Here is a 25,870-nt window from a genome sequence, read left to right as displayed (position 1 = left end):
CTAATATATAAGCATTCCAAGGGGCAAAATAATAGGCAGGCTCTCATTTCCCTGTCTGTGAGTCTGTTTACTGTCTTGAAATGCATCTCTGGTCTTGCAGGGAACTTGTAATGTGTTAGCATGTAAAGTATAAAGCAGGCACCTCTGCCTTAGCTGTGGATCACTCCACCACAGAAAGCCTCTTGGTTTTCTTTCTATAGCATTTTGTCAAGAATCACCTACCCATGGAAGGAAAGAATGAGGGATTTTTGGTGTCATGTTTTTTCTCTGAGTGTTGAACAGGGACAAAGTCCTGATGCTCATTCTGTTCTTTCCCCTGTAGTGTGCTGAGCCATTACCTGGTCTGGCCAAATATGAGGATTGTTGTGGCAGTGTGGGGGCCTTCTGGGGGATTAGCAGATGTATCCCATGCCCACAGAAACCAGGTAAGTGCGATTCAAGGGAAGCATTGTTAATCACTGCTCATCTTGTAGGGGTGGTCTACTGAACATAAACTGGGATTTGGTAGGGATGATCCATTTGGAATAGGAAGGAGTAGAAAACAGGACATAGGATCTCAAGGCATGGTCATTCACTCCAGACAGTGTGGGCAAAATCAGATGTAACAGCACTCTTGTGCCCACCAGTGGGACACCATGGCCATCGTAAAGCCTAAATTGAGTGATTTTAAATGTCATAAGGCCTCAGTTCTTATCCCCTCCATGGGGCCATTCAGTACTCAAAAAGATGCAGAGTATATGTGTGTGGGAGGGTGGGTGGGAATGATGACACGAGAACACCTCATCCCTCTGCAGTTTTAAATTATCCATTTTAATCTTTAAATTGATGGTGGAGGACACGAGGAGGACATGAGAACTTTGTCACATCTACTTTGACCCCTTTCATCCTTAAATAGGGAAGTCTTTCCTGAATAACCTTGGGTGACAGCCCAGGTGATGTTTTCACTGACATTTACTTGGCCATAGTGTTGGCTTAGATGCCAGCAAGAGTTAGATTGGCTTTGTTGCTAGTTCAGAGCCCTCCAGTTTCCCCACAAACCTCCTCTATAAAACCCCAGGGCAGACTGATGTTTGCTCCATCATAAGCGATGTTAGGCAAGTAAACTGGTAAACAGTGGCCATCGTTTTAGGCAGTACAGCTATATATTGGCTGGGGAGGCTTTGTCCTTAGCCTGCATTTGCAGCTACAGCCTGATAGAATTACTAGCCTGCTTTAGATGAGGGCTTGGCAAAGACTCTGGAAATAACACCACATCAAACAATTGGCAGGATTGAATCTAGAGCCCATTCCAGGGGCATAGAATTCCGGCTTTGGGTTTTCTTTTCCCAGTACCCCGAGACATTGATGTAGCACAGTTGTAGCCTTTGGCTGAATTTGTTTGAAAGGATCATGGTATATCCACGCATTATTCCTTGGCATGCTCAAGAACGAGACTGAGTACACAGGCGTTCAGCATTTCTTAGGTCAGCTGTTCTGTTTGCGTCCTCTTCAAGTGCAAACACATATGTTTCCATACTGTGGCCAGTTCACATGAACATATTTTATAAAGTGAACGTGACACTATCAAGCGATTTTTGCTTTTGTGAAATGAGATCAGTTTTTGCCAGTGTTGTAATGTAATGTAATACAAAGCTGTAAGGTAAGCTTATCACAAACCAACTAGCCAATCAATAATATGATGAGGTCCATACTACATGTATTATTTAGCAGCTGATCTCCACAGGGACTTGCTGTAAGTTGCCAACTGTGAATTCCTCATGGGAACTCAGTTACAAAGTACTGCAGGCCCTGGTTTGTTTAAGCACCATGGCACAGGTAGAAGAGGATCAGCCTTTTTCCTGTGCTGGTGGGAAGAGGAAGGGGAGGAGTTGTCCAGTCTGTAAGGGCATGGGGTTGAATGTGTGTGTTGTGTGGGAGGTTGTGGTGGCATGGTGGCAAATGAGGGCAAGGGTGTGGAGATATGGGTGTCAAGAACCTGTGGTTTGGAATGTTCATTGAATGTGGGAGAGGACTGACCTTTGGGAATTGTGGCATAGTGGTTACAGATGAGCTTTCCAGAGCCATGTCTTCAGATATGTGAAGGGGAAATCAGACTGGACACTCTTCTTAGGGGGAGATTGATTACATGGCAACCAATTCCTCCCAGTTCTGCGTCATTTCTCTTCTTTTGTGAATTAGGCCACAGACATTGAAATATACCCGTGTCCTAATACACATTGGGTAGTCACAGTACATAGATGTCCACCTTGCTCCTTCTGTCTCCATTTTTTCACTGTTGATAAAATGTTATGTGTTCACATGCTTCTTTCATGGTTGCTCCTTAGAAGAAGAAGAACTGTTTTTTTGGTACCCTGTTGTTTACTACCCAAAGGAGTCTCAAAGCAGTTTACAAACACCTTTTCCCTTCGTCTCCCCTCAATAGACAACCTATGAGGGATGTGAGACTGTGAGAGATCTGAGAGCTGGGAATGAGCCACAGTGACCCAGCTAGCCTCAGGTGTCTCAAAGCAGTTTCCAGTTGTCTTCCCTTCCTCTCCCCATAGCAGACACCCCATGATGGAGGTAGGGTAGAGAGCCTCACATGGAAGCTGGCAACCCTCTGTGCACAGCAGTCTTGACCTCAGTAAGGTTATGTATACTGTTTTTTATTTGCCAGGCCAAGCTTGAAAAAGTCACTTCAGTTCCAATGTCTCTCCAGCCATTTACTTGTTCACTATTTACTTGTTCACTCATCGTCAGAGTATAAAGATCAGCTCCCCAGGCAGAAAGGGCTACTTTGGATAGGGTTGTGGTGGAGAAGAAACATTTAAGGCCTCCCACACAGGTTGTTGTTGAATTGAAAGACTTGAGATCTACTGCACAGGGTTGTTGTGCAGATGAAACAGGAGACAAAAGAACCTCTGCAACAGCATCGAGTTTCGTCTGCCGAATAATGCTGTGCAATAGGCCTCAAATCTGCAGAGAGTTGTGAAGAAGTAATTCACATGGCTTGGCTGTGTCTAACCCCCAGCCACAGCAGTATTTTAAGTGAGAAGGGGCTTTTCTGTGGCCTCCCTGTCAGCCATCTGTTTGGCAGAAGGGGAAAGTTCCCTGCCCTCAAAAGGAAGGCCCACACCCATGCCCTCAGACTCCCCTGTATTGCTCTCGGAAACGCCTCACTCCTCTCAGTCAGGGGCTGTTAAAGGCTCCTTCCCAGCAGGCCTGAAGGGAGGAGGGGAGGGAGCCCACTCAGCAGCCTCCTGCCAGCTCTGTCAGTGTTCTGAGTTAGGGAAGTTACAGTTGGACATGACAGTTAGGACAGCCTTTGGCCGAAAAGGGCTGGCTCAGTCTGTCCAAGCCTCTGTTTTCATCCCCGTTGGCAGCCCTACTGATCTCCTCTCCCTGCGGTGGTCAAGGGCTGACTGGCAGTGATGTCTCCAGATTGCCCCTGGCTGGGCCGGGTGGGCAGGCCCTCTCAGAACTTTGGCCCAATGATTGGGCCAACTGCCCACTTAGCCCTTAGGCTCTGTAAGTGGGGGGTGGGGCAGGGAAGGAGGAGCTTCGCGCCACCTGACTGGCTAGAACTCGGGCACTCATCCGACTAGCTAGAACTGTGGCCTGTCCTGGTGAGGACCCAGTCGCGCCTTCCAATTGGGCCCTCACCTAGACTGGCCCTGCCCACTCTCCACCCCCCAGGCCCTTAACCAAATATGATACTGCTCACCGAGGGGTGACAGATTTTGAAAGTATTTTAAATTTCGCAAATGTCTTTACAATGTTTACTACCTTGAAGTAGCAACTGGTGGGAAAGGCAGCCTAAAAATGTTAGCCCAATCAGATCTCAGACAGAAGCTAAGTAGGGTCAGTCCTGATGGAAGACCTCCAGGGAATATCAGGGTTGTGATATGGAGGCAGGCAATAGCAATCCATCTCTGAATATCTGTTGCCTTGAAAACTCAGTGGAGTTGTCCTAAGTCAGCTCTGACTTGTCAGCACTTTCCATCACCATGAAAGGACCATTAAATGCCCACTGTGTTCCACAAGACAAAATCATGCTTCTGTCTATTACTTTTTAATGTGAAAGCATTTTATGCCACATGCACAGCTAGGATGTGCAACAGAACTTGTTACGGAAGGGGATGGTGAGAGTGAGGGGGAGCTCTCTGGGAATGTGCCAGAATACCTCAGCTGCAGTAGGTGACCACTGTCTTTGTACCCTGGTCAGTAGAGAGAGAGGCCACAAAACCTCTGACAGCAGAGGGCAGCTGCCGTCTTCAGTGCCTCCTCAGGCAATGAAGAGGCAAAAAGCCTCGAAGAATGGGAAGCAGACCCTGTCTTTGGCAACTTCTCAGGGAGAAAAGAGGCCATGTGTAAGAGTGGGAGCCAGCTGTTTCAACAGAGGCAAGCCACCAATCCCTCTCCCTCCCTATCTTCTTGAAGCTGCAGTGAATGTGGACCACATGTTGCCCAGATGCCATGATCCTGCCGGAAGCTTTCCCCCATTGACCCGAGGCCTCCCTGATGCCTTCCCATGGCATGAGGGAATGGCTGGAAGTGGGGCAAACAGCTGGGCTCTGTTGGAGGCTTCTAGCAGGATTGGACGTGGAGTGCTTTGCTGCACAGGCACCTAGTGTCTTTCAGCTGCCTCTGACTTCTCCTTGCTGTTTTGTTTATCGCGACAGCAGCCCCCAGGTGGAGAAATTTGGTGGGGAGGGGCCCTGCCTTGCTCCCTCCCATCTACTCTCTCTCTCTCTCTCTCTCTCTCTCATGGCATGGGGAGCAGAAAATGGTTGATGTTTTCACATAATCCTCACATGAGAATTTGATTCTCACTATTTTTCCTCTGTGAGATCTTTGAAAACAAGTTCACGATCTCAGGACACCAGAAAAGCCCCTTGATATCATAGAACCAGCAGTTGAAAACAGCCAAAGTTTAACCAGCCAGCCAAGTTCACCCTTGTTTTTGCCTCAGAAGTTCCTTCTATCTTTGTCATGTTTAACAAGTTTGGGAGTTTGCCAGAGGAGCTGGTCTTGGGTTTTGTTCATCTTTACCCCTTGCTGGAATAACAAGAAACCAGCAACAATGCTAACGCTGGCACTGCATTCACAGGACTGTCAGGGCCTATTCACACAATCCTTTTAGAACATGTGGTGGCTGTGTCAGTCTGGTTGACTTTTGTCATGTTGTCACGGTAGCAGCCAGTTATGTCACTGCTGACACTATCCTATGAATTTAGCATGGATTGGCTTCTGGCACTTAGTCATTATTGCATTTTTAGTGGATGTGATTGAGATACAAAATATTTATCCATGTTTTTAGCACTTGGCACAACCATGACCATCTCAAACTTTAGCAGGACAGCTGAAAGCCAGGGTTTTTATTAATAAGCCCTTAAAGCCAGACTAGACAATACATCTAAAATTCCCTACCTGACTTGCAGACAGACATAATCTTGGGGCACAAACGTTCCCAAATGCTCCAACACTCCAGAGTGTGGTATTGGGGGAGGAGGGTTTCAGCATTTCCTTTCTCACCAATTTCAGGAGCCTCTGTAGCTAGTTTAGCCTTTATTTTGCGGTTATTACAGGCGCTTCAGGGCTATTACCAAGCCCTGATTTATTAGCATTCAATGTTGTATAACTGTAGGTTCATCCACCATAAAGACTTGCCCCATTTGTCTGCTTTACAAGCTTCACAACTGTTAGCAGGCAGAGCTGGGGAAAAGCTGATCATCAAATTAGGCAAATCAGAATACCAAATTAGGCAAAATAAGAGCTGTAAGAATAGGGGGATGGCAGGGATCATTCCATAATAAGGTTGCCTGAGATCCCTGGAAATCTGAGTACACTGAATATTGTGACTCGTTAGTCCCACCTTTCACCAGGTGCAGAGGTAAGTCAATGGGGATCTCAGTATGGAAAGCTTCATTTGGGCACCATTGGCTAGGCAGCTATACTATGATCATTTTAGGACTTGTCCTGCTAGCTTGAAGGAGGCAGCCTCTAACATCTTTTCCCCTCAGAAATATGCAAAATGCCAAGCATTTGATTAGGCAGAGTGTTCCTGTGTTGTGTGATCCTTCAGGGGTTTATGGGGCAAGACTTGTTCAAGCCATGTTTATGTGTTGATTCAGCCTGGAAAGATTAATACGGCTGCAGGACACCGAAGTTCAGCAGGTTTGCACCCATGAAGATATTTCAAACTTCACGGACTTTCTAAATTGGAGGGAGCATACATATGTAAGTTAGATAATTCTTTTGCTTACAGAGGCATAGGTCAGTGGGAGAGTACATGGTCTGTCTGCTTAGTCTTTCGCTTCTCCATTTCATAAAGATCTTAAGTTGCAGGGCTGGAAAGGATGAGGACTGGAAGTCCTGACGATCTGCTGCCACAGCGGTGGAACGGACAGAACAGTAGCCTGACATTTATGAGTGTTTGTGTGCCTTCTTGATTAATTCCATATGACTATTGAAAGAGGACAGCAGAAGTCATTCCCCTGAGGGTCTTCCTTTTACATGCCACTAGAAAATCCCATCCTTAGTTCTGCTGGATTTAAGGTGCTAATTCTCTTGGCTTCCATATGTTTTGGAAAGGAGGCTGCAATAATAGCTAGCCTAATAAGTACAGCACTAGGGAGGGAAGGAAGGAAAGTGCTATTAATTTAGCTGAGGGAGAGAAGAATTTTTACTACCATTTGGGACTTCTTTGGGACAGTTCCAGAGTTCAGGGAGATCCCAGCGTCTCACTGACCTTAGAGCTTTTCCTTCAAGCTGTCTTAGCACTTGGATAAATTGTTCACTCTTGTGACATTTCTACCTCATGCTCCAGGTACGTTCTGGCATTGTGAATTACAGATAAGATTCATTTCCATGGTTCATTCTCTTGGTTATCAGACACAAGGACACAGGCATAAACTCTGCTAGAGCAATGCATGTTTCAGCTACTACAAAAAATATCTGCAGACACTTAATACATTAGACATATCTGTGTGAACTTGGGTCAAAAAACATTCTGGGTGAGCTAACAGTTAGAGAGAAATCTCTCTTCACCACGTCTCACTCCTTTTCCCAAGGAGCTGAAGAATTTGTATTTAACACTTAGCTAGGGTAAATAATACCTACCCATATATACTCGAGCATAAGCTGACCCGAATTTTAGCTGAGGCACCTATTTTACCACAATATCAACAATAACAGGTAAGTGGGACCCTCGAGTATAAATCTAGGGGGGCTTTTTCAGCATTAAAAATATGCTGGAAAAGTAGGCTTATACTCAAATATATACAGTACTTTTAAAATTCTGGTGAGTAGTTGTGTTGGTCTGAGAAAGCCAAATGTTTGAATCCAGGGGTACCTTTAAACTTTAAACAAAGTTTTATTTAAGGTGTGAGCTTTTGTTTCCATGCACACTTCTTCAGATACATTGAAACAGAAGTCACCAACCACTACATATAAGTAGAAGGTAAGAAGGTTGTTGCCAGAAAGGGCCAGTTAGAGTCAAGATGCATAAGTAACTAAGCAGTAAATAGAGCAAAGACTGGATGAAGGCAATTGGTAAGATCTGTGAATAGTAGCAAAGTAATAATAAAGCATAATAAAGGAGTTTACAAACAGATGTGAGAACTGAATGACATTAGCATGTGTTCTTCCCATAGTTTTTAAAGGAATAGAGGCTCAAAAGCACTCAGGCTTGGACATGAAAACTGCAACTGGATTTTAGCAGACTAATCAATGATACTTTTTTTGATTAAAATATCAAAACACATCAATGTAGTCAGCATACAATCAAGCACACATGTAGCACTAAATACCAAAATGCCAATGAGAGAGGCTAGATATTCCTATATAGGAACATTTGAGTCATGTGTAACTCAAGGGAGAAGTACAGAAAAAACAGAGGCTTTTATTACCTATTCTCATATGATCCTGTATGAGGAAGGTATCTTGAATCATTTCCAAGCATATAGACAGTTGATAGTTTTCAGACCTACACCATAAAGAGGTTTAGTGCTCTAGAAGTATTGTTGTTCTGTCTTTGACTGCAGGAGATTCAAGCAGTCTTTAGGCTCCTCAGAAACAAGGGAAACTGGAAGTATTTGGGTCCCCTAATACCATTTTGGGATTTAGATTCAATAATGATTCAGATTCCATTGTTCTCTAGAGTGAATTTTATTGTGGGGATGGCAGTTTTTCAACCAAATAACACAATTGCAGCGTATGTAGTGCTGGCTGTCCAATAAAGACTCCCCAAATGTCAAGCAAATTGAGCCAAGGGGTCTGCTTCTACAAACCTCTGAACAAGGTGCCCCCAGCTACCCTGCTTGTCTCCATTGTTTCCTATGGGAAAACATTTCAGAGAAACCCATATCCAAGCATGCAAGAGCCAACAATGGCTAAAGGCCTTCTAATGCAAACAGAACCAACAAGCTCAACAGAACCTACATCAAACCAGAGAATCCAAGGCAGGCCAACCTTATTTACTTATTTCTCACTGAAACTCCAGGCTGATTACATGGAGCTAAGTCAAACAATGCCAACAGAATGGGGCCACCAGTGAACAGTGCAATAGGGTTTGGATGGCAAACATTCTGGAAACAAGTAGCAATCGGAAACAAACATGATGCTTTAAATGATGCAGAAATTGCATGGTAACAGACAGACCAAAGTAGTATAATGTACAGTCTCTATCCCATTATCAATGCAACTTTCTGAACTGTTTTATTAGAGCACAGTCGTATTAGCTGTGCAAAAAAGCCCTTCTGGACAACTCAGCTTTGCATATTTTGCAGAAAGCCAGGAGAGCGGAAGCCTTCCTAACCCTTCAGGCAGGACATTCCGCACAGTGGAGTCCACAGTATATCAAACTCTTTACCTAAACGGTTTCTAGAACTTAACCCAAATTTCTCTTCTGAATCTCCCGGAACAATTAAAATTTTAAAGGGCATAATGAATACCATCAGACTTCACAAAACCAAATCATAGAATCATAGAATCATAGAATCATAGAATCATAGAGTTGGAAGGGGCCATACAGGCCATCTAGTCCAACCCCCTGCTCAACGCAGGATTAGCCCTAAGCATCCTAAAGCATCCAAGAAAAGTGTGTATCCAACCTTTGCTTGAAGACTGCCAGTGAGGGGGAGCTCACCACCTCCTTAGGCAGCCTATTCCACTGCTGAACTACTCTGACTGTGAAAAACTTTTTCTTGATATCTAGCCTATATCGTTGTACTTGAAGTTTAAACCCATTACTGCGTGTCCTCTCCTCTGCAGCCAGCAGAAACAGCATCCTGCCCTCCTCCAAGTGACAACCTTTCAAATACTTAAAGAGGGCTATCATGTCCCCTCTCAACCTCCTTTTCTCCAGGCTGAACATTCCCAAGTCCCTCAACCTATCTTCATAGGGCTTGGTCCCTTGGCCCCAGATCATCTTCGTCGCTCTCCTCTGTACCCTTTCAATTTTATCGATGTCCTTCTTGAAGTGAGGGCTCCAGAACTGCACACAGTACTCCAAGTGTGGTCTGACCAGTGCCGTATACAATGGGACTATGACATCTTGTGATTTTGATGTGATGCCTCTATTGATACAGCCCAAAATGTTATTTGCCTTTTTTACCGCTGCATCACACCGCCTGCTCATGTTTAGTTTACAATCCACAAGTACCCCAAGGTCTCGTTCACACACAGTGCTACCTAGAAGCGTATCCCCCATCCAGTAGGCATGCTTTTCATTTTTCTGACCCAGATGCAGAACTTTACACTTATCTTTATTAAATTGCATCTTGTTCTCATTTGCCCATTTTTCCATTGTGTTCAGATCTCATTGAACTTTGTCTCTATCTTCCGGAGTATTTGCCAATCCTCCCAATTTGGTGTCATCTGCAAACTTGATGAGTAGTCCCTCCACCCCCTCATCTAGATCATTAATAAATATGTTAAAAAGTACCGGGCCGAGCACTGAACCCTGAGGTACCCCGCTACTCACCTCTCTCCAGTCTGATGAAACACCATTGACAACAACTCTTTGAGTGCGGTTCTCTAACCAATTCCCTATCCACCTAACGATCTGAAAATCCAGATTGCAGTCCTTCAACTTATCCATCAGAACATCATGGGAACCTTGTCAAAAGCTTTACTAAAATCCAAGTAAATGACATCAACCAAATTTCCCCGATCCAGCAAACCTGTTACTTGGTCAAAAAAGGAAACTAGGTTGGTCTGGCAGGATCACCAAATTGTCCTCCAGATGTTTGCAGATCGCTCCCTTTAATATCTGCTCCATTATCTTCCCCACAACAGAGGTCAGACTCACTGGTCTGTAGTTTCCCGGGTCATCCTTCCTCCCTTTTTTGAAGATCGGAATAATGTTTGCTCTTTTCCAGTCCTCCGGGACATCTCCAGTCCTTAAATCAAGGAACACTTTTTAAAACAGGACCAGAAATGACAGTTCTGCGGGTATTAAAATGGCAGCCTCATGTATTCACGGGTATTCCTGAATATTTATGGGATTTTTTTCCATGTTTGATGTTTGATATTCTGGAATCCCAAATTCTATTTTGTCTGACTTGAAAAATACTGCTAAGGTATTTGGGAAATGTTTTTGGACTGGAAATATCCGGGTACTTCTGTAAATTTGCAAGAGAATCTATATTTGCAGGAGAGGGCATGTGAGAAGTCCTCTCAATGGTGGTGGGGATGTAAGAAGTGGGAAAAACCTAAGTAGAGTATTTGAGGCTTTTTCACACTGTTTGTACAACATGTGAATATTGTTAACATAGGATAAAATTTTAAAGGAAACTGTGTCTATGCTAGCCAGTATAGGAGTTCTATTCCCATTACAGACTGATTTACGTGCAGCCTCACATATGAAAACACCCTTCAAGAAGTACAGCCAAGCAAATATTGGAAGGGGAGACACACAGACTTTTTTTTTTGTATTTGGCTTGTTGCCAAAAACATTTCAAGGATGACAAGCAGGGTCCAGGGGAAATCCTTTTGTGGAGAGTTATTAACTAAAGCAACACTAGACCTGATTGTTTCAATGATGTGGGAAAGATTAGAAATTTAGCAATTTGAAGAATCAAATCAGAAGAAACATGGACTACTTCTAGGGCTGCCAGCTTCTACTTCCCAGCCACTAATCTGCTGGCAGGGTGACTAACCCGCTTGAGGGGAAGGCCTAGGCCAGGGGTAGTCAAACTGCGGCCCTCCAGATGTCCATGGACTACAATTCCCAGAAGCCCCTGCCAGCATCTCCGGCAAAGGGGCGATGTCACTTTTCGTGTGCACCAGAAGTAACATCAACACATTGCAGGCGACAACAGACACGCCAGTGTTTGGAAAAAATCTAAAGACTTTTTGCCTAAATTCCAGAATGTTCTATATCACCAGTGACACGCTAGCATCACTTCCAGTACATGCCAGAAGCTTGACTGCCCCCCCTCCCCCCTCAGTAAGTTCCTCTGCTGGTTGTTACAAGGGGACCTGGCAGCCCTGGCTACATCTGAATGAGAACATCTCTGGGTTTAATTCTTTAGCATGAGAGGAGCAATCATGAGCAGGTCTACTCAGGTAAGTCTCATTTTATTCTATGTGACTTTCTCTCAGGAAAGAATTCTTAGGCTTGCAGACTTAGACAACTCTGCAGTTTCTCAGTAAGGTGAAGCGTGTTGTTGGGTCACGGCCAACTCATAGCGACCCCATAAAGTGCCATCTCATGGGGTTTTCAAGACATGAGATGAAGCTCCCTGTTCTACTGAGCAAGTATGTCCCCCCTCACATTTTTCAAGGTTTTGATTTTGTCATTGAAGGAGGGGAAAAATTCTGTGTGCCTTGGAAAGTTGGATTGGGTAGTGCTGAGTTGGATGTTGAGTGCCTTCTCTCAATGGACCTCCCACTGGGCAAACAGGTGGCAGCTTGCCCAGCATCAAGGCAGAATCATTGAGAAATGCTGAATGATGTTTCAACCTCTTTGCCATTTGCTCCGCCAGGATGGAAAATATTGTGTAAAATAAAATTCTTGCCCATCCTCACGGGGTAATGATTGAGATGACTCAGAGATAACAGTGAAAGCAGCTAATGAAACCTTCTCCAGAAAAGTGGCTCAGCTGTGCCCCAGGGGCTGCTCGACGCATGCTGAGTGTGCCATGGGGTAATTTTAAGTGGGAGAGGGAGTTGATTCCATGAAAATGGAATTTATCTTTTCATTAAGTGTGCAATTATGTGGAGGTTGGGTTTTTTTTTTTAATCCAGTGGAATTTCAACACGAGGAAGGCAATTCACTCCTTAACCCTCTCTGGAATGGCCTCACATACTTGGAAGAGACACTGCTGTTCTGCAAGGGCCAATGAATTGTCACCACTGAATGTGTACTTAACCAAGTTAACTTTCTGCTGCTTCAGTGACTTCCTGCTTGTGAAGTACAGCTGGACAGCGCTAATTATTCTGCAGTGCACGGAAGCATAACCGAGCCATTTTAATTGCTTAAATAGATCTAGCGGAGCTGCTTGAATCGAATGTAACCCAACACACCAAAGCCGAGATACGCCTTTTGAAAATACTCTTGAAGCACTTTGATTGGAATCAAAATCTACATGTCATTATAGAAGCATATAGTTGGAAAGGAATAAAGGACATTGGGTTGAAACTTCCCAGTCTTCCATCTCATTTCCCTGTATGAAGCCTGTGGGCATTCAAGCAGTTGTAAGCCCTGCTGTGAATGTAAAGCTGCAGCTTATTAAGAAAGAATGCCGTTAACTTGGGCCCAGCAGTCTTCGCTTACGTGTTTGTCTGGATGGCTAACCAACTGCCCAAATGGCTGCCTCCTAGACGAACTCCAAACTCTAAGTCTCATGTGCCTCACAGCAAGTAAACAAAGCAGGTGCTTTGTTCTTCTCCTTTGCACTGCTTACCCTCTGTTGTAGTTCCTGACTGAAGCACCCAAAGAACTATTTTCCCTCATTTCGGGGTGATCCTGCTGCTGCATTCTTTTTTCAACCCCCCCTGTGTAAAATGAGTGCAAAGTCATAACATCTGAAGAAATGGGCTCTGGGCTTTGAAGGCTTATGCAGGAATGAAATGCTGTTTATCTTGAAGGTGCCATAAGACCTTACTTTGACCGCCACAGATGAACATATCTACCCCTGTGGAATTCTTATGGGGCAAACAAAGAACTATTTGAAAAGGTCTCAGTCTCAAGTATGTCCTTTAAGAGATGTTGAATTGAATTAAGCCATGTCTGGCACATTACTGAGGTGTAGCATCTGTCTCAGAAACCACCATTTCAGTTGACCCAAACGCTAGTGAATTCCCATCCTCTTACAAGCTATGAATTGACTTTTCCCCTGTGGTACCCACTCCTCATTGCCACCCTCATTGCTGCACCTTCTCAATGAACTGCTGAGTCCCCTGTCATTCACTGCTCCGCGTGGCTGTTCGTCAAGTAATAATATCTTCCCTTCTTGTTGGAACCTGCCTCTGCTCTTTAAGGAGGCCTCCTGTTTGTCAGACACGCTGTTCGCTTTTTGCTAACTGCAATACTTGGCTCAGTTCCATCACTCCCCTGTCAGCGGCGGCTCACAACACCCATTGCAGCCCCCCTACCCCCCATGATCATTAACTGTGGCTGCTAAACTGATTTCTACATTGCTACTACAATGCACTGCTCAGCAAGTCAGCATGATGTTTTGTAGCTACTCATCAGTCATAGCCCTGACTCTCTTCTGGCTTCTGTTAGCCCGCAGGCCTCCTGCTTTCATGTGCAGCTGCTTTCACTGAAGTCAGGTGCCTGGAGCATAGCAGCAGACAGGTAGCCTAGAACTATATGCATCAAAGTGAGCGCAAGCACCTAGGAAACCTGCAAATCAAATCATCTCATTGAGAACTTGGCACCCCAAAGGCTCCTGAGGAGTGGGGCACACCTAGGCAACACCTTGGAATTTGACTAGGGCAGAATCCTAACACCCAGTTTAGAATTTGCACAGAAATGGTAATTACCTATTCCCGTCGAAAGCTGTCTCTAAAAGATGTCACAGGAATCCTTTTTATTCATGGTTTTCCTGAACCTCTCCTTACTTTCTGAAAATAGATATGCTTCCCTCTGTGATCAACACAGATTAATGCTTATTGGCATATCTCAGAAGGCAGGAAGGCCTATAGTTAGAAGATAACATTGAATTAAAAATCAAAAGCCTAGCCATGCCAAAGAACTGCTTTAGATATTGCCTCTTTCATTCTCTCTCTGCCTTTGTAGTCTATCATTCCTCTGTAAGACTCAGGTTTTTACCCAAATGCTAGGAATGCCAGCCTCCAGGTGGGACTTGGGGATCTTCTCTAGACTACGGAGATCAGTTCCCCTGGAGAAAATGGATGTTTTGGAGGGAGGACTCTTCAGCATTGTACCCCACTGAGGTCCCTGTCCTCCCCAGGCTCAATCTCCCAATCTCCAGTAGTGTCTCAGCCTGGATTTAGCCATCCAACCCTCCATCCCTCACTGGTGGTCAGGAAAGACCTTGAAACCCTACCAAATTCATTCTGGTATAATTGGATAAATCATAGAGTTGGAAGGGACTTCTGGGGTCATCTAGGTCAACCCCCTGCACAATGCAGGAACTCAAAACTATCTGCCCACCCACAGTGAGGCCCAATTTCATGCCCAAATGACCCCCTCCCACCCAAAAAGCCTCCAGAATTCAGCCTGGTCTGGAGGAAATTCATCTACCATCCCACAGTGGCAATCAGCAATCCCCTGGGTATGCAAGGAATGGCCACAAGAACCAAAGACTGGCACAACCGTTCCTGCCCACCCACTCACCATCTGCCTAAGTACAGTTACATTATTTATTTATTTATATTTAAATATATTTATATACCACTGCTCTCAAATGTCTCAAAGCGGTTAGCAAAAATCTGTAAATACAATAAAATCCCATTAAAACATAGTTAAAACACAATATCAGGATGGCAGATAATAACTATATCACCCACTCCCCTCCCTCCATTCGGCAAGGGCTTATCACTCTCTATCTGGGAGCGAGGGACTTAGTTGGTTTCAGTTGGTTTCAGCTAGAGATCTGCAGCTGACAGTGCCAGGAACTGCTCTGGCCTCAACCGTATGCCTGGCGGAAGAGCTTTGTCTTGCAGGCCCTGCGGAAAGCTGACAAATCCCTCAGGGCCCGTAGCTCTTTTGGGAGCTCATTCCACCAGGTTGGGTCGAGGCCAGGCATATATCCCGGGGGCCTGGGACTAATTCATACCCACAGAGCAAAGAGCCCTGTGGGGGGCATAAGCAGATAAGCCTTAAAGGTTAAAAACAGAACCTTAAACTTGATCCGGAAACAGACTGGTAACCAGTGCAGAGGACGTAGCACCGGCTGAATATGGGCCCTCTGACTAGTTGAAAAGATAACAGTCTCATGTTTAAAGTGTTGGAGGACTGCACTTCCTCCTTTCCCCCTAGGGCTCTAATCATGTCCAACTTCCCAGTAAAATGACACATCTTCCCCATACTTTCTGTGTGAGGCAGGCTTAATTTGGGATTGTTCTTCACTTGCAGACATGACAGAGACTCTCATGGCACAGGATTGACCCTGGGGAGGGGAAAATGGGTTACTGCCCAGGCAGCGTAGGTGGAGTCCTGATCTTTGGCCACCTGCAAAGAGCTTGCTCTTAAAAGCAAAGCCTACCGTTTGCAAAACTGGCAGTGAAGCTGAGGCTCAAAGGTTACATCATTTTAACCCTCCACCAAGTTTGCAAGCAAGCCTGATGTCCCAGTTTCTCCCAGGGAAGGCTCTTTCAACTTCCCATTAGTCGAAGTCATGTTTCCTTTTTTTTCTGGAGAGAATTACAAACAGATGCACACAGAGTGTATGTCTAATCCTTTCTGGCTGCCTTTTACAGAGTCTGTCACTGGCTGTGCTTAGTCAGAGCATCTGATCCGCTTTCTTCAAGGGATTTCAAGTTTTCTTTCCTTATTCACATTCAAAATTACATATCTGGGACTCCAGAGCCACAGGATCAGGCAGTTGGTATGGAACAGCAAGGTCAGTTGCTGTTGTCCCTTAGACCTACTTTTAATAGTTTCATTCTCTCTAGAACGTAATGGATAATGGCTGATAGCAGATCTATGCAAAAGGAAATACTTTAATAGGTCACAATGTGTTTGAGTGTTAGTCTTGATCAGAGGCTAACCTGATTCATGGATGCTGCAAGTGGTGAAGGCAGCAGAAGTTTGTGGCATTCCTGGACAAGAACAGGAAAGTGTGTGGCATGGCTGTGGCATTCAGCCAGGCCTACATTCCTGTTTTCCTTTCCAGGAGTGCAGTATTGCTCGGTCCCTGATTTATGGACTTCAAAAGGTATAGCTGTTTAGGATTGCACTGTTCATGGGCTAGTAGACTAGTAACAAAACCACTGCAGAGCTTAGAGGACTTTTTGAGTATTTTTTTAGTGTGCATTTAGCATGGCACATGATTTGCAGCATTTAGTCCAAACAGCTGTCCAAACTGTTCAAACCTTTCTGCTCAAACCATTTAAGCTGTTCAAACATTTCTGTTCAACAGTTTCTACACCTGCCATTCTATTTTCTCTTACTAAAGCACAGCCTTAATCCAGTATTTTAGGACTGATTCTCACAACTGTTTTTCTGTGATTTGATAGGTAAGCATTATTCACTCATTCGTTGTTTCCAAAGGCAAAGATGTCTGAAAGGCTGCACTATAAGAACACTTGTTTTAATGCTGCTCTCAACCTCCCGGATAGAGTGGGAAAAGGGAATGATAAAGCTAGCCATTTTATAGAGAGAGGCTTTGATTACATTACTGTGGGTCTTAAAAAAATGATTTGGATATTCACAAGAAGGTATGAAATACTTTTCTTTAAAAGTATTTACTTTTAGAAGCCAGACAAATCTTAAGAAGCAGGAAACACAGATGAAACTACCAATGGCTGCCCCAGGTCCTTCTTGCAATAGGGAAATAAAATCAGAGTCCAGTAGCAAATTTATGACCAACACAGATTTATTCAACATGTGAGCTTTCGAGTGCAAGCACTCTGAAGAAGAGTGCTTGCACTCGAAAGCTCATGCCATGAATAAATCTTTGTTGTTCTTAAAGGTGCTACTGGACTCTGATTTTATTGTGCTACTTCAGACCAACATGGCTACTCATTTGAATCTTGCAATAGACCCATTATGCACTGGGGTTTTAGCGCACATTCGGGGTGGAATGGCGGTGACTAAAATCACCGATAACGCACGGTGCCGGCTGCAACCGGCCGCAGCTTCGGTGCATGCCACCGAAAAAGCCGCGTTCGCAAAACGCGGAAGAAAGCGCAGCTTCCGGGTGACCGGGGCGCAACCAGAAGTGGCGCCGGGATCGCGCATGCATAATCGGTTACTCTGGGTTTTGCAGCTGTCGCGCCCCACCCCGTGCATAACCGGTGTGCTTTGCGTCTTCCCCCTCCGCGTTTTCCATGTGACCTGAAATCGCCGTTTCTGCGGCCATGCATAATGGGCCATAGGGAAGCAAGTCTTTCGATGCCTGTCAATCAAAGCTGTAACTTCCCTCACTGGGAATGGCAGGATGTGCCATTTCTCTCTTGCAGAAAAGTGGCTCCAGATCCTGAAGGCCCAGAGACTTGGTTTCATTCAAAAATGAAAGCTGGTAATAAGGGACAGCTAATGGGACAAACAGGTGCCTGTTGGCATGACCAAGTTCTGGGTGGAAACCATCCAACAGGGAAATACGGCAACTCAATACGGCAGCTCTATTCATTGCATAGTGACACTTCAGAGGGAATGGAAATGGGAGAAATGCAGATTGCAGGACTAAAGCCTCTTCATCATTTGCATTATACACTTCACTCTAAAATCTGTTTTGTGGTAGGTAAATGAATAAGCAGATCATCTTTAGCGCTTCAGTTAAACAGTCTTTGCCCATGCTTTGCTCCTACGTTTCCTTTTTAAAAATCTCTTTAATTCATTCCAAAACAACTGCATGGGATTTAATTTTTTAAAAAGAATTTATTGGCTTGGTTACACTCACCTATAAAAAGGTTCTGAGAGGTTTAATTGTGTACTTTGCCAGCCGTTTCAGAGTCCACATACCTATTTTAAGCAACTATTTAAAATTCTCTTCAGCGCTTCAGGAAACCATGTGTAGCCAGAGCTGTGAGACCCTTGTAAAAACAGGGGGAGGAAACGGGAAATAAAGGAGCCCTGGGCTATTACTCCAGCACCTAATCAGGAGCTGGTGTCATTCCTTCCACTTTCATTTCCCTTATCACATTCTGTAAGGGAAGTAAGGACAGAAAATGCATAAGTGGATATTCAGAAGATGGGGGGATGGCCGTCAAAGGTGGTTTGGGGGATGCCTGATCTTCACAGTAGTTCCCCACTGAAGGAGTGGATTTTTCAAGAACAGCGCGGACTGTTAACTCCTTTCTGGAGAGTCTGTGTGTATCCCACGGCTAGAGCGGACATGTTATCATCTGACTATTGCCCACATTTGTGTTGTGGATTAGAGTGTGTTGTATTTTGACTTGCCCCAGGTGCATCACAAGCCATCATTTAGAAGAGCTGATTGCTTCTGTATAAAGGGCTCATTTTAGGGTTCCCAGCTCTGGATTTGGAGTTGAGGGTTTTGTGCTGGTCGCTGGTAGCAGGAAACTTTCAATGTTGCATTTCATTGAATTTTTTTGATACTTATAGATACTATCCTTTCCAGTGTAAGTCTAAGCCTGCCTGAGTCTACATAGGAACCAGCTGCATTTCGCCCTATTTTTTTAGCCTATCCTGCATTTTACCTAGTACTCAAGTTTGCACTGAACAGGGTTGTTTTTTTTGCCATTGAATTACAGTAGCTTTTCATGTAGAAGAAGAAGAGTTGGTTCTTAAATGCCGCTTTTCCCTACTCGGAGAAGGCTCAAAGCGGCTTACAGTCGCCTTCCCATTCCTCCCCCCACAACAGATCCCCTGTGAGGTGGGTGAGGCTGAGAGAGCCCTGATATCACTACTCGGTCAGAACAGCTTTATCAGTGCCGTGGCGAGCCCAAGGTCACCCAGCTGGCTGCATGTGGGGGAGCGCAGAATCGAACCCGGCATGCCAGATTAGAAGTCCGCACTCCTAACCACTACACCAAACTGTGCTAAATAGAAGCAGTGCCAGCCTCCCCTCCCTTAACATATGGAATAAAGTGTTATACATATACTGGTTTGCTGGAATGATTTGGCTATGATCATGCATTTGCATGTAGCACCAGTGACATAAGAGATGTGTAGAACAAAGTTTGAGTCCAGGGGCACCTTTAAGCAACTAAATGTTATTCAAGTTAAAGGTGCCACCAGATTTAAACTTTGTTCTACTGCTTCAGACCAGCACAGCTACTCGCCTGAATCTGTAAGAGGCATGTACCATTCAGAGGACTCAAGGTTCAAGTCATATGATTTCCTCCCCTAATATGTAGAATTATTATTCCAGTCTGAATCCATTTAGGCTTAGGTTGTAGTGAATTTGCAAAGGATTGTACTGTTACATAGCCAGATTTTGTCGGAAAAAAACCCGGTCATCACTATACCTGGAGCATCAAGTTCTGTTCTTTGTTAGGGAATACCTTTAATCACTTGGCAAGAAATCTGGGGGCCATTTCGCACGGCTTCAAAGTAGCAGAATGGTTGCTATTTGGAAACGCTACTAATTTGACATAACCCACGACGTCGTAGACAATCTGCAACAATCCTGAAACCAATCAGCAAAAAGCGCTTCGTTGTGGCGCTTTCAGGGGAATCCAGAAAAGTGGATTCACCCTCCGGATAGCGATACACTCCTGCAACCAATCTGCAACAGTAGCGCTAAAGATCTGTGCGTTACCATTGTTGCTGGTTCTTCAAAGTCCCTCCCCCTGGCTCTCTCCTCCAAACTTCCGGCGAAGCGATCGCCATTTTTTTTTCTCCGAGCGAGCGGGGATAAACGCACCGGCGAGCCTCTTTCTGTTTAGAGGCTTCCCTGGCTTCAGTCCTTCACCTTTAGTCACTAAGCACAAACAACTGAAAAGCCCGTTTGCTGAAATAAAGTCCCTTTATTTTTTACAAATAAATTCAGCCGAAAATCGTGCCCGTGAGAGGGGGGGGGGGATTTTTTTTTTTATCACTCGAGGCAGCGTGCAAATGATCATACAATCAAACGACAGCTCACATTAGGCAGCTGGATGGGTCTCTCCGTAGCAACGAATCTACCTAGATTCATTGCTATGGGTCGTTTTTTTTTAAAAAAAACCTTTCTTAAAGGGAAAGGGGCTGTTTGGGAGCATGCTAACGGCTGCCCATTGGCTGCTTGACGGCCAGGGGCGGGACGAGCTTGGCAATAGCGCTTCCTTTCTAGCGATTTCTGCCGAGACCGGAAGCCTGTGGGAAACGCTAAAAAACGCAACTGATTCCACTACAAAGGCAGGTATGCATAACGACGAATTCCACTATTTTAAATGGCGATTTTTCATTCCGCAAACAATTTGCAACAAAGATCCCTGTGCGAAAAGGCCCTAGAAACTCCGGGATAGATACCAAGTCCCTAAGCATGTTCCCTAAGCATGACTTTTTGAAGCCCCCGCCCCTTACGTATCCATCCTGTTTGTTTGTCAATCTGTTTTTGTGGTATGATATAGTTTGTATTATAAGTCATGTTGGATCCCCATGAGATATGAATGAATGGAAGCATTTCTACTCATGCAAGGAGATAGCAGTTTTAATGTATTCTTCCTTCCTGCTGGAGAATTCCATATTGTTCCTGAGGGTTGCCTACCCCTGCCCTGAAAGTTGCTCTTCAAGCAGTATAGAGGTCTGTAGTGGGAAGACAGTGCTTTGTAAGTTGATCTCTGCTCTCAATCTTTTATGTCCAACCCTGTTGGTCTAGCAGGGAAATGAGGATCTCAAACTAAAAAAATTCTGAACACCCTCTCTGAATTATATAATTTTATAGTGAAAATGGCATAAAATGCCCAAGGTAGCTTCCCAGTTTGTTTATGCATGATATATCAGTATGAGAATTATGCCTTGAACAAAGAACAGATGCGTGTCATATCATCCACCTTTATGTTCAGAGCTGATTAATGTGTTACAATGTCCACACCGTGATTATCAGCAAACATTTAACAAGAATCCCATGCTGAGAACTCAGTTCCCTCCATGCAGAGCTGTCTTAATGCATGGGCCCGATGGGCACATGCCCGGGGCACTATGCAGTAGTCTAGACCAGCTGTCCCCAGCCCCCGGTCCGGAGTCCGGTACTGGTCCGTAGATCAGTCGGTACCGGGCCACAGTTCCTCCTCACCCTCCTCCCCGGCTGCTGCCTCGGAGGCTGCCCTGCCCTTTGGTGCTCTCCGGCGGCCGCCATGGCTGGGGCTTCCCCTTGGCATGGCACTGTGCAGCTGCTGCTGGCAGCGCCCCCCAGCGGGCGGTGGGAAGTCAGGGGCGCTGGTGGGAAAGCAAGTGGAGCAGGGGCTCAGGCAGTGGTGGTGACGTCTCCCGGGCCTCAGTAAAATTGTCAAGCATTGATCGATCCCCGGTGATGAAACGGTTGGGGACCACGATTTGCTGCAATGTTTATTGTGTTACAAATGGACATTGTGATTTGTCTCTGATTTAGGATCCCTGGGTTAGCATTGTAGTCACCTCTGCCACAGTGCCACCTCACCTGCATGTAGGCCTATGTGTATGGATCTCGTGTGTATAACGTAATTTAGCATATGTGTTGCATCACTTAAACTCAGTTGACATTACTAACATTAACCAGGTATTGATAGTGGAGTGGGACTAAATACTAAATATTTAAGATATATATTTCCAGGTGAATCACCCTTTCAGCAGAAACAAAATGTAATCATAGAATCATAGAATCATAGAGTTGGAAGGGGCCATACAGGCCATCTAGTCCAACCCCCTGCTCAACGCAGGATTAGCCCTAAGCATCCTAAAGCATCCAAGAAAAGTGTGTATCCAACCTTTGCTTGAAGACTTCCAGTGAGGGGGAGCTCACCACCTCCTTAGGCAGCCTATTCCACTGCTGAACTACTCTGACTGTGAAAAACTTTTTCCTGATATCTAGCCTATATCATTGTACTTGAAGTTTAAACCCATTACTGCGTGTCCTCTCATCTGCAGCCAGCAGAAACAGCATCCTTCCCTCCTCCAAGTGACAACCTTTCAAATACTTAAAGAGGGCTATCATGTCCCCTCTCAACCTCCTTTTCTCCAGGCTGAACATTCCCAAGTCCCTCAACCTATCTTTATAGGGCTTGGTCCCTTGGCCCCAGATCATCTTCGTCGCTCTCCTCTGTACCCTTTCAATTTTATCGATGTCCTTCTTGAAGTGAGGCCTCCAGAACTGCACACAGTACTCCAGGTGTGGTCTGACCAGTGCCGTATACAATGGGACTATGACATCTTGTGATTTTGATGTGATGCCTCTGTTGATACAGCCCAAAATGGCATTTGCCTTTTTTACCGCTGCATCACACTGCCTGCTCATGTTTAGTTTACAATCCACAAGTACCCCAAGGTCTCGTTCACACACAGTGCTACCTAGAAGCGTATCCCCCATCCAGTAGGCATGCTTTTCATTTTTCTGACCCAGATGCAGAACTTTACACTTATCTTTATTAAATTGCATCTTGTTCTCATTTGCCCATTTTTCCATTGTGTTCAGATCTCGTTGAACTCTGTCTCTATCTTCCGGAGTATTTGCCAGTCCTCCCAATTTGGTGTCATCTGCAAACTTGATGAGTAGTCCCTCCACCCCCTCATCTAGATCATTAATAAATATGTTAAAAAGTACTGGGCCGCGCACCGACCCCTGAGGTACCCCGCTACTCACCTCTCTCCAGTCTGATGAAACACCATTGACAACAACTCTTTGAGTGCGGTTCTCTAACCAATTCCCTATCCACCTAACTATCTGAAAATCCAGATTGCAGTCCTGTTTTGAGTGGCGCACTCAAATGTTGATTAGTTGCTGCTGTACAGCATGTTTTAAAATGTTTTAACATGACTTTTGTTGAAGTGCCAATAAAATAAATATATGTTTAATGTTATCAACCATTTACTCTTTATTCCTGTGAGTGGTTGTCTTAGGGGCCCCAGCACACTGGTCTGCCCAGGGGCCCATAATGCTGTTAAGACGGCCCTGCCTTCATGCCATTTTTCTGACTTGAAATGTTTTCCCAACAGGACAAATGGTGCCTAAGGTCAGAGAAGCATTGTAGGGAAGGCCTCTCCTCCCCGTAAGCCATGGCCCAATCTGAATCAGTTGAGTTCCCAGTACAAAACTCCAGGTCCATGTCTGATCCCAAATGTTCTTGGGGGCTATGAGTCCATCATGTGGACGTTGGGTCTCTTCAGATCAGCAGCTCTCAACCTGTGGGTCGCGACACCCAGGGGGGTTGATTGACCCTATCAGGGGGTCTCCGAGACTGCAATTGCCATCGGCAGTGCACCAGCCAGCACAGCCTCTCCTCTCTACAGTGCTGGCGGCCTCGGCCTTCCATGATCGCCAGCACACCGGAGCATGCAACGCGACATCCCCCTTTGGGTTGCTGCTGCCGCCGGGGATCGCAGTAGCGGGGAGGTTGAGAGCCACTGCTTTAGATGATATCAATGTGTTTACATATATGTCACGAACGTGCTATTCCTATATGCTGGTGGTAGCATATGACAACCCAACATGTAAAGGGGGAAATCCCTGAGTGTATCCAACTGGAAGCCATGGTTTCCTCTGTCTTTCCAGTACAGGTATGTTGTATGTGAATGCAGTGAGTTATGCCATACATTGTAATCTGTCTGGCTAGTTAAGTCTCTTGATAATGTGCAAAAAAGAGCTATTAGAATGATAATTGTTTGCTATGGCCATGTATACTGTAGCAATATCCATACAGTGTGTTAAATATGATTCTTGGTCAGTGTCTTCTAATAATAATTGGACACATCAGAGAGTTTGTAAAGATGTGAGTAACTAGAAGTAAGAAAATATATCCAGCTTTGCTGTTCTCTGAAGCATATTCTGTTAAAACCCTTATGTATGTAGGTGCACACTGAAGAAGTGAAATTACCATGGTCTGATTTATCATTCAAAGGTCACACAGCTAAGCAAGACCAACAAGTATTGAGCATTCCCTTTATGAGAAAGGCATTTTAAAGGCCACATTGGAAGAGTTGTCATTAAGTAGTGCCTGTTCCAGATGCCAAAAGTTGCAGGGGAGGATATTGTGCACTACTAAATAGATACAGGATGGGAGAGTGGACATTATTGCATCACCACTATAAGCCACTTTGAACGTTATGACCGCACTTTATATGCAGCTCTGGCAGGGTGCCTAGCAGGTTCCTTGATGCTTCTTCTGCCTGAGGTGAATTGCAAAGTCTGGGGGGAGGGGGAATTTTCCATCCCCTGCAATTTTTTGTGGGTCACCCACTTGTAAAATTAGAGTCGCCAGCCTAATTTTGGAATATAACTTTCCATTTCTACTCAGCAGTAAAGGTAGCAGATGTAGCTCAGAGCTTGCCAATTTCCACCCCCCTCACTTCTAGTTAATAACGTGTAGCAAATTTCTGCTGCCTTTCTGCTGAGTAGGAAAGGAAATTTCTAATGAACAGTCCAAAGAGAGAACAGACGTAATGGGAACATAAAAAGCAGTATTCATTCTAAGTTCGGTTCATCTTGCAAGGTCACCCCAAAAAGTAATTGAGTAGATTCTTCATTTGCCCTGAACTGGCGAGACTGTTCTTCAATCAGAAAATCAATTCACCATCTCTCAGAAAATGTTGGCGTGTGGCTGAAAACCTTAATTCAAGAACAGCAGACCTGAAGCCACCTGTATCTTTAACAGCTGCACAAATGGGAAATGTTGGCAGCTTTTCCAGTCCCTGACCTGCCAACATCCGCCCATCTCTGCAACTGTTAAAATTTGGGAGCGCTAAGGCTGAAACATTAGCTATCCCTGCTTTAATTAATTAAAATGTGGGACATATTCAAAAACATTTTATAGCTCTTTAATCAGGGAACATGTTTAAAAGAGCCTGCTGTCTCATATCCTCTTAACTAGTGAGTCAGTCTTCTGTTTTGTTTTGTTTTTTGTATTATTAATCTCAGAAATAGAAACAACCTAAATGAAAGCCATATTAGGGTGTCTTGAAGCAAATATAAGCTGGTCATCCAAGGGACAGTTAAATGTCTAAAATAACATTATTCATCCAGAAAAAAATTAACCATAGATTCACAGCAGACTGAAGTTTGGGTCCAGTGGCACCTTTAAAACCAACAAAAGAAGGAATAAGCTTTCATGTGCATGCCCACGTCTTCAGATACAATGAAAAGGAAACTACCAGTCCATACCCAGAGGTAGAGATTTGAGCAGTACATTAGCATATAGCATAATGAAGATGTTTAACAAATTCAAGAAGCAGGATTGACAAGCTTCGTTTGTATTGTTACCATTTGTTTGGATTTAATTACAGGGGGAAACACAGTGAAGGAAATAAATGTGTCAAAATTGGAAATTGATGGGTAGATGTATCCTTAATTGCAGAAAACTGAGTGTAATTAATTAAGCTCATGCCATTATGTTCCATCTGTCTCCTCTCAAGCATGGAGGTGGGGTGGCTGGCTATGTAATCTCCCTTGTACCTAGACCATAGAAATACATTACAATATACCATTCCAATTTAAATTACATTCTACTATTCATTGCATTACATTACAATCTGCTATTCTAATCTGTTACTCCAAATAAAATCAGGAGGATGTATGACCCTTCCAGGGGACTGATGAGAATACAGGTATCAGGACTGAATGAGGTTAGCATATGTAGTGAAATAAGAAATCAGTATCCCTGTTAAGTCCTGGGGATT

The 25,870-nt window shown here is 44.6% G+C and overlaps 1 protein-coding gene across 2 annotated transcripts in view; it reads left to right on the top strand.

The window, feature by feature from the left end:
* LTBP2 (latent transforming growth factor beta binding protein 2) overlaps nt 1-25,870 on the top strand; it is a 160,674-nt gene that overhangs the window by 71,023 nt on the left and 63,781 nt on the right. For both annotated transcript variants that reach the window (XM_077323234.1, XM_077323233.1), the window contains one exon: nt 323-425. In XM_077323234.1, coding sequence (XP_077179349.1) covers nt 323-425 — 103 coding nt within the window. The remainder of the gene's footprint in view (nt 1-322; nt 426-25,870) is intronic.

Source organism: Paroedura picta, chromosome 2, assembly GCF_049243985.1.
Source record: "Paroedura picta isolate Pp20150507F chromosome 2, Ppicta_v3.0, whole genome shotgun sequence".
In the NCBI taxonomy this organism is placed as follows: domain Eukaryota; kingdom Metazoa; phylum Chordata; class Lepidosauria; order Squamata; family Gekkonidae; genus Paroedura; species Paroedura picta.
This window is presented reverse-complemented; position numbering and strand designations above follow the sequence as displayed.